The sequence below is a fragment of the Crocodylus porosus genome, unplaced genomic scaffold, assembly GCF_001723895.1.
Source record: "Crocodylus porosus isolate Cpor-Errol unplaced genomic scaffold, CroPor_comp1, whole genome shotgun sequence".
NCBI lineage: Eukaryota > Metazoa > Chordata > Crocodylia > Crocodylidae > Crocodylus > Crocodylus porosus.
In genome coordinates, this window is record NW_017728945.1 from 3,129,714 (window position 1) to 3,138,797 (window position 9,084).

Below are 9,084 nucleotides of genomic sequence, written 5' to 3' on the forward strand. Positions count from 1 at the left end.
CCCGTGGCCCCCATCCCCAGTGTGACGCGCTCGTGGCCCCCTGGCAGGGTTCCTGCCCGGGCACACCGCGCGGCACCACCGCGCCTGCCTGCTGGAGCTGCTGGCGGAGGCGCTGCGTGAGGCCGGCCTGCGCCCCTGCGACGTGGACTGCGTGGCCTTCACCAAAGGTAGGGCGGGCACCGGGGTGGGGCGGGCAGTGCCAGGGCGGGCAGACACTGATGCGTCGTCCCGTCCCCGCCGCAGGGCCGGGCATGGGCGCGCCGCTGGCAGTGGTGGCGGCAGTGGCGCGGACGGTGGCGCAGCTGTGGGACAAGCCACTGCTGGGCGTCAACCACTGCGTGGGCCACATCGAGATGGGACGGCTGGTGACGGGTGCCCGTGACCCCATCGTGCTGTATGTCAGTGGCGGCAACACGCAGGTACGGCTCCGGCTCCGGCTCCCCCCGCCGGCACCCGTGCTCCGTCCTCACCGGCCTCTCCCCTCCTCTTCGCCCCCAGGTCATCGCGTACTCGCAGCGCCGCTACCGCATCTTCGGGGAGACCATCGATATTGCTGTGGGCAACTGCCTGGACCGCTTCGCCCGTGTACTCAAGGCGAGAAGGGAAGGGGCCATCCCTGTGGGGCCCCTAAAACTCTTAAAAAATTAATATTTATCTGTCCCTGACTGCTTGTCATGCGGCCCTTGATGGCTTGCCAAAACTCAGTAAGCAGCCCTCCGTCCGAAATAATTGCCTGCCCCTGCTCTGGGCCCTCCTTTCTCCCCCATGCTGGATCCAGCACCTGCAGCGTTTGCTCCCGCTGCGTGCAGGGGTGACCAGGATGGGCACTACAGACAGCACAGTCCCACCTCAGCAGGTGCCACATGCAACACAGATCCTGGGCCAGCTGCAACAGGTGCTGCACTGCATGCAGTGGCTGTTTCAGGGCCTGCACCACACGGCTGCCCCATGGGCTGGTCCCACGCTGGGACCCATGCTGCATGTAGCGTCCGTGGATGTTGTGCAGCGTGGGGCCTGGACCAGGCACAGTTTGCAATACTCATTGTTCCTGGAGCACCGCAACGGGCTCCATCTGCGGTGTGTATCCCGGGCACTGCCCACAGGGCAGCCAGCATCGATTCAGACCCAGGGCTGGATGCTAGGGCTGTGTATCTGACACCCTTGTGTTAATGTAAATGCCCCACTTCCTGCTCCAGTGAGTTTCTGGGAGATCTGGTAGGATACTAACAGAAAGACCGAGGGTGAACAGGACAGTACAGACCTTACTCCCAATGGTAGCCGGGCTATGGACAGGTGGGAAGAAGCAGGGAGGGCCATTTACTTAACTGCAGTCCCGTTGCACTCCCATAGGCAAACATCCCTTCTTTGCTGTCTGTTTTAGATCTCCAATGACCCCAGTCCTGGCTACAACATTGAGCAAATGGCAAAAAAGTGAGGGGCAAAGCACAAGGCCTGGTGGACTGGAGTGGGGGCAGGATCCAGCCGCTGGGAGCCTTCCCCCAGCTGCAGGGAGAAGCTGGCGGAATGGGTTACAATGGGGTAGAGCAGGGGAGGCTGGGAGCTGAGATTCCTAGGGTCTGTACCCAGCTTTTGGAGGGCAGTAAAACAGTCTCCTCTCTCCACAGAGGTCAGAAGCTGGTGGAGCTTCCCTACACGGTGAAGGGGATGGATGTGTCATTCTCAGGGATCCTATCCCACATAGAGGTAAAGCACCCATGAGTCCTGGCTCCAAACCACTAGATCCCACTCCCCTTCCAGATCTGGGGGATAGGATCCAGGAGCCCTCACTCCCCCTCTCTGCCCCTGCAGGAAGTGTCTCATAAGATGCTGGCATCAGGAGAGTGCACCCCTGAGGACCTCTGCTTCTCCCTCCAGGTGAGAAGCTGTCCTGCCTGACTGGGGGCTGTGGGTCAGGGGAGAGAGAGCTCAGAGCCGGGCTAGCAGTGACTATGGGTCAGGAGCAAAGGGCACTGTCATCTGGGCTGTGCAGGGAGCTGGAGCCAGCAGGAATGGGAGGCAGTGCCGGGACTGCGGGGAAGTGGAGTCTGGCTCAGAAGAGGCTTTGGATTAGAAGTGACTAACACAAGCAGAACTACGGAGGAAGCCTGGGCCGGGAGGGAGTTGCTGGAGTGTAGCGAGGGGCAGTATTAAAGCTGTGTACGTTGTATCCCCCCACCCCAGGAGACGGTGTTTGCAATGCTGGTGGAGATCACAGAGCGGGCCATGGCACACTGCGGCTCCCAGGAGGTGCTCATTGTGGGCGGAGTTGGCTGTAGGTACCTGTGGGGGTGAGGATACATTGCACAGCTGGAGATCTACCCCCCTCCCCGAGTCCTGCTTGTTTCCACGGCAGTCAAGCCCTCCAGTCTGCTGTCTTCCCAACAATCCCCTCCGACTGCACCCTCTCGATCCCCAGCACAGAGCACCCTGGGCACGGTGATGCCAAATTCCCGCCTGCGCACATAACCTGCAGCTAAGCACCTGCCCCATGAACAGATCTCCCCAGGAATCCCAGAATTGCTCTGTCCCCAGCAACAATTTTCAGCCGCTGTCATATCCCTCTCTGCCTGCCATTTTACAGGGGTCTCAGCTACCCAGGATGCATTACTGGATCTGTCGTGTCAAACACCAGCCTGCATGCGGGGCTCAGGGGACCTGGCAATAGACAGGCTGTGATTGGAGGGCAATTACTGCCTGTGGCACCAGACTGCCCATTTGAATGGAGGCTGGATTTAGCTGAAGTCACTCCGACTTGTGTTACTTGTGGCCAGTGATTTTACACAGGAACCATGACCCGGCTGGACCCTAACCCTGCCCTCTCTCCCCACCAGGTAACCTGCGGCTGCAGGAGATGATGGGGATCATGTGTGCAGAGAGAGGTGCCAAGCTGTTTGCAACAGATGAGAGGTAAAGACCAGCAGTGAGCAGAGGCAGGCCCTAGCATGTGCCACGCCACAGTGAGCAAGCTCTGTGGTTCAGGGTACCCATCAGGCCGAGACACAGTTTTTTGGCAAGGGTGAAGTCTGCCCTGTTCAGCAGGAAAAGAGGAAGGCCTTCAAAGCTATGGGGCTTTGGGTCCTTACCTGTCCCCGGCATCTAGAGCCAGTGATGGAACCCAGGAATCCAGGCCTTCAGATTGCACCGCTCCTCCCTATGTAACTCTCTAGGCTGTACTCCCCTCCCATAGCTGGGGTCAAGCCCAGGAGAGTTGCCTTCCCATCCCTCTCCAGCCCTTTCGACCCCACTCTGCTGCCTCTAGGAGCTCTTGCCTCTCATCTCACCCAGGTTCTGTATTGATAACGGGGCCATGATTGCTCAGGCTGGCTGGGAGATGTTTCGTTCAGGACAGGTGACCGCGCTGGAGGATTCCTGGATCACACAGAGGTATGGGATGAAGGTGGCATGCGAGGTACTTTCAGCAAAGGCAGGGAAATATCAGTGCTGTTTATTGCATGCTGCCTTGGTGAGACCTCATCAGGGCTCTGGTGTGTAGTTGTGGTCACCCACATACAAAACTGATAATCTTGATTTACAGTACGTGCAAAGAAGGGCTGCTGGGGGGGTTAAGGGTGGAAAGTTGCGAGAAAAGCGTGGCTGGTTTAACTTGGTAAAACAAAGGCTGAGAAGGGGACCTAGTTAACACACAAGAGGGAGAAGAGCTCGTGGCTTGGTGGTAAATGGGGATGAACTGGCCAGGAGTAAACATGGATCGGAAATTACCAGTTGGAGCAGGGAGGCTTTGGGACCAACCTTCCAGTGGGAGGCAAGCTGGTTTCAAGACCGCCACAGTGGTCATTCCCTTCACTCACTGACCAGGCTGCCTGAGGGAGTAGGGACTGAGCTGTAGACACAGGGTCCTCGGTGCTGGGGGAGCCTGGAACCAAGTAGGCATGGGGTAGACACCCCTGAGTCTGCATGTGCCTGTCTGTGCCTTGTAGGTACCGCACAGATGAAGTCGAGGTGACCTGGCGTGATTAACTCCTTGGCTGTGCTGAGCGAGGCGGCTTCTGGCAGCAGCTGCTGCACCCAGAGACTCTTGGAGTGAGGTGCAGAAGAGGCACAGCCGGGGGCTTTTCCAGTTCAAGGTGCTGGGCTCCCTCCAGGTCCAAGGTTGGGGCTGTTTAAGTTTTGAATAAAGCAGTTGGCTTTTGTAGCTGTGTTGACCTCCTTCCTCCCTTGAATGGGCACAAGGGCAAGGAGCATCACCCTGGCACCCAGCGAAATTTGCCCTGACTTGCGCTACAGGTTGCTGCCAGTCTCAGCCTGACTTCTCAGCTCCGTTTAGTGCAACAAGCCTCCCTGGGTCGCATTGAGCCAGCCCTCAGACACAAGGCTTCTGTGCTTTTAAATAAGAATATTTAATATTTACAGCAGGTCCCACTTGGGTACATGGAGAGAGAGAGAGGGAGGGAAGTGGACTAAGGGTTCATACCCATCCACCATCAGGCTGAGTCGGAGAGAAGGCTAAACAGGCCAACAGTACAACAGCTTCCTGCTTGCACTGTCTTAGAGAGGCCTGGCCCTAAGGAGGAGACTGGCTTGCAGGCCTGAATCCTGCCTAATGGGTGTTGTCATATTGCAGATATTTGGTCAGTGCAGAGAATCGTAGTTACTTCAGTGGTAGGGCCAGGTGCTGAGGATAGACTCCTGGCTGATCCCCAGTGCCCAACTCACTAGGCTACACCCGGCTTCCAGAGCTGGAACAGAACCCAGGAGTCCTGGTTCTGAAGTCCTCCCACCCTGCTTCAGTCACTAGGACCCCTGGCCTCCACTTTCCTCCAGAGCTGGGGACAAAACTCAGGGGGCCCGACTCCCAGCACCTTCACCAGCCCCAGTCTAACCCAATGGACCCAAAGTTGTGTGATAAAACCCTGGAGTCTGAGCTTGCAGTCCCGACTCTGCTGTAATCCAACAAGACTTTTGCTCCCAGCACTCCCATGTCCTGGCTCCCCGCCGCTCCCTCTTGGCTGCACCCCATTTTTCCAGTCAGTCCCTTCTCCCTCCTGCCAGACTGCCGCTACTGGCAGTAGAACGTGAGGGCATCCTGCTGGTTGCCTCGGATGAAGGCGATGGGTGGACGCAGGTCCCGGGAGAGGATCTCCAGCCAAGCCATGTAGAGTGCACTGGGACAGGCTCCCTTCCGTACCACAGGCAGGCTCCTGGAAGAAGGGCAGAAGCAATTGTGAACGGGAGGACACTGGTCATCTCTTCCATCACTTGTCACATTTGGGGCCTAGGGCAGGGCTTCTTTTAAAGCAGCGTTCTCCAGACAGGTCTAGCACCAGGTCATCCCCTCATGTGACACTAGGCAGAAGGTGGCATTTTAGGCTCATTGACCAGCTCAAGTACGACCTCTTGGGGGAGCAGGGAATGCAGAAGGTTGCATTTTTTGTGAGACCTTTCCAAGTGAAACAGGCACGCAAATACTCCAGAAAGGGATTGTTGGTGGATGTTTACCCTGCCCCACAATTGCTGGGGGACCTCCCACAAGCTGGGACCTTCAGCTCCAGAGCCAATTCTCACTAGGTTTCCACAGAGAGGGTGAAAGGAGTAGAGGGGATGGGGGCTGAAGTGTCCATTTCAGCAAGGAGGCTGAGGTGCCCTTGCTCCGTGCCACCCCCCACCCCTTACCTTTTGACACATCTTTGAGTGGGGGGGGTGCACAGAGCAGAGCCACAGGTCACTGCAGCCCCTGCCTCACAGTAGAGGAGGCTGCAGCATTTGGATTTGTTGCAGCCAAAGTGGGGGTGCATGCATGGCCCTTGGCTAAAACGCTTCCAAGTGTATTTTACTTAGAAACGTGTCAGTTGTTCTGCCGGGGCATGGACGCACGTGCGCTTGGAGCTGTTGGAGAACGTTTCCAAAGGGCGGCAGCTGTTCTGTGCTGTTTGGGCGTAGGCACACATCACGCCTGAATCGTGCATCTGTACAAGCCTTTTCAAGCTGCCTGAAATGGTTCGAGAGTGTGCCTGGAAAACGAAGCGCTAGCTTGGACTTGGATCAGCTCATGCATGGACCCCAAGTGTTCCACATGCAGCTCGGCTCAGTCCTCCAGGCATCCCACATTGCATTGCTGCCCAATCCCCCACCCACCTTGTAACTGGCTGCTCTGCTATGTGGCCCAAATCCTCCTGCCCTCCTTTTTTCTCTCAGTCTTGTTAACCCTTTTTATCAATGAGCTCCCTTGCACAACTGGTGCTATCAAAGCTGTCGTCTTAACAACCAGCTCTGTCCTCACTCCCTACTCCATAGTGGCCCCCTTAAGTTCCCCCTGGACCCTGGCACCTGGGAAGTGTGGGCTCCAAGCACTTCCCCCTCCCTGGCACCCCCAGTCAGGCAAGCACACTGCAGAGTTCAGTCAGGTGCAGGCTGCTGAGCTTCACTGAACTCATGCTGGAAAGCAAGGGGAAAATCAGAAAAATGAGCTCATGCTCCCAGCCACAGGGCACCGCCCCCTGAACCCCCAAAACAGGAGTCCGAGCACTCCCCAGCTCACCCACTACGAGGTACAGTGGCCTGGGTGCTTGCTCTCACGCCTGGTATTGGAGCCAGTGCCCTTCATACACAGGTGTGGCCCAGGTCCAAATCAGGGATGTTTGAGAGCAGGTCAATTGCTGCATGTGTTTGCACCCAGGTGTTAGGCTCAGACCAGCTGAAATGGCTCAGCTCTGACATGCTTCAGCCTGGGTGAAAATCGGAGCAGGTTTGCTACATTTGTACCTGCCCCCTGCGTGTCCACATGGGACAGGAACAGCTGCTGCCCTTTTGGAAAGTTCAGCCCCAAAGGCACATGTCTGTACCTGGTGTCCAGAGCCTGGATCAGAGCTGTCCACATGACAGTCCCTGGGCCGCATGCAGCCCGCAAGGGGTTACGCTGTGGCCCCCGGTTCCCCTATTGCTCCACAGCAGCTGGTATTTCTGGTCTCCCTCCTCGGGCTGCTGCCTCCTGCCCAGGGAGCAGGGCTGTGCGGTGCAGGGCTGCCCTGGACGGTAAGCACTACAGCAGACACGCGGCCAGTTCTCCCAGGCAGGCGGGCTATTACAGAAACTGGCCGATAGATGGTAAGAGAGCCTGGATTTACTCCAGAACGAAACGTAGAGCAAGCGAGCAGATGCGACTGCTACACCTGCGTGTAGCCGCTCCCCGCTTCCTGAGCAGTCACTGTGCCCTGGAGAGGAGCAGCTTTACACAGGTGTATGTCCACTCCATTTATTTATTTATTTTTTATTCCATGGCCGCACCTCGTGGCTGGACACACCGTGACATTTTTGTGGGAAAAATACTCTTTCCTGAGAACAAGCATTTTTTTTTTAACCTTTGCCAGTTCAAAAAAAAAAAAAAATAGTCTGAACTTCCTCATTTGGTACAAATGGGTTTCAGCAGCTGAGCTTTTAACAATAGGATTTAAGGGGATTTTTTTTTTTTGACCCTGAGAGAAGTTTCTAGCAGAGAAAAGGCTATTGAGGTGTTTTATTTTGACAAAACTGACCCGCTGCATTTGGGTTTTCAGTTTGTTAAAATGCTTAAAAATCAAGAAGGGACTTTCAACCTACAGGAAAAAAAACATCCCAGAAACAATTCATTTTGAAAATGGCAGCGCCTGCCTGTTTCAGATCCTTTACAATAGGACCTGGCAACATACGGCAGTGCCACCGGGTCCAGCCTGTGCAGCCGGCGGGGCTTCGTTGGCCAGGGGCTTTGCTGTCCCTGCATTTCAGGTGTGGGGAGAGGTGGCGGGGAAGAGACAGGCTGCAGCAGCCAGGTGTGGGGAGCAGCTCCCCATCCACCTTAGCCCCCAGCCCGGTTGTTCCAGCCCGTGGCTCTGAGAAGTTGCCAACTGCGGCATTTGAATGTGCTCTTGGGAGATACCCTGCTCCCCCTTCCTTACGAGAATGGTCTGGGGAGAAGGCCTTTCTTTAGCTCCCACTGTCAAGCTCCAGCCCTTCTTTGACCTGTCTGAAAGGGACTCTGGGGAAGGAGAGATCTCTCCCATAAGGAATCCTCCCAGACCTTTATGGGCAGCTCAGTCTGCCCCAGCCCGTGGCCGGCAGCCCCCAGGCACCCCCCGCCTTGTCCTGCCCCCCTCCCCCGGTTCCTCTTCCTGCTGGGAGGGTGGGCTGCGTCCGGTCCCGGGCAGGAAGAGAAGGGGCTTGGACTTACATGACAATGAGGGCAGAATTTCGGGAGTTCTCCTGCAGGATTTCGTGCAGCCGGATCTGCTGCTCAGACTGGAGGGACAAAGCAAGGGTCATGAAGGGGCTGGCATGGTGAGCCCCCCCTGCTCCCTCCCATTGCCCCGACTGCAGGGTCTGTGGGCTCACCTCCCTTTTCTGGCATTTGCATCCTGCCCCTGCCCCTGGAGACAACACCTGCAGCGCTCGGGGAGGGGGCCTGCCTGCACACGCAGCACAGTGGTGGGGGGACCTGTCCAGGTGCTCAGTTGCCTGCCCTTGCCATGCTGGGGAAGCTTGCAGCGCAGTGCAATAAGGGAGGTGGGGGGCTGTGACCGCTGCTAGGGCATTGGACTGCTCTGCTCTAGCCCACTAGAGCTGGGGTAGATCCCAGGTGTCCCGGCTGCCCGGGTTTTCACCTTCTTCTTGTAGATCTGGAGATCTTCATCCGACACTTTCCAGGGTGCCTCCTTCTTGAGGGCTTCCACCGCCTCAGGGTCCCGCTGACCCTCGTTCAGCCGGTACGGTGCTAGCAGGTCCTCAAACTCCTTCTGGCTGCCAGGCAAAGCGGAGGGTGCTGGGACAGCTCTGTCTTCACCAAGGCCCCCGGGATGGAGCCAGGGGGGTCCTGACTGCAGTAGGGTAAGTGGTAGCCTGCTTCCTAAGGGGACTGGGGGCCAGGATCCCTGGATTGTATCCCCACCTCTGGGGCTGAAATGGCATCAGTAGAGAATCTGAAGGGAACACGGGTCTCGATTCTCCGCCGCCTCCTGCTCGGACCTGCTTGACCTCGCTCCTCTTCCAGAGGTGGTGGCAACCCTGGCTCATCGGCCCCGCTCTGTTCTAGCCCACTGCCCCCGCTCCTCGCACCAATGGGTGTGTGCGGGACTTTCCAGTGCCCTCGGCTAAGCG

General features: G+C 57.3%; 2 protein-coding genes across 2 annotated transcripts in view; one reads left to right on the plus strand and one right to left on the minus strand.

The window, feature by feature from the left end:
- Positions 1–25: 25 nt before the first annotated feature.
- On the plus strand, positions 26–4,153 carry OSGEP (O-sialoglycoprotein endopeptidase; the record flags this gene model as incomplete). The annotated part of the gene is made up of 10 exons (XM_019550686.1): positions 26–167; positions 244–419; positions 499–594; positions 1,382–1,431; positions 1,626–1,704; positions 1,810–1,875; positions 2,182–2,272; positions 2,832–2,907; positions 3,286–3,384; positions 3,939–4,153. Coding segments are annotated over 10 exons (915 nt in total), but the record flags the coding sequence as incomplete, so codon positions are not given.
- A 184-nt stretch (positions 4,154–4,337) lies between these two features.
- Positions 4,338–9,084, minus strand: part of SLC12A3 (solute carrier family 12 member 3) — a 15,155-nt gene continuing 10,408 nt past the window's right edge. Inside the window, exons 23-25 of the mRNA XM_019550687.1 lie at positions 8,592–8,883; positions 8,162–8,229; positions 4,338–5,159 (exon numbers count right to left, since the gene is read on the minus strand). Coding sequence (XP_019406232.1) covers positions 5,018–5,159; positions 8,162–8,229; positions 8,592–8,883 — 502 coding nt within the window. The 3' untranslated portion in view covers positions 4,338–5,017. The remainder of the gene's footprint in view (positions 5,160–8,161; positions 8,230–8,591; positions 8,884–9,084) is intronic.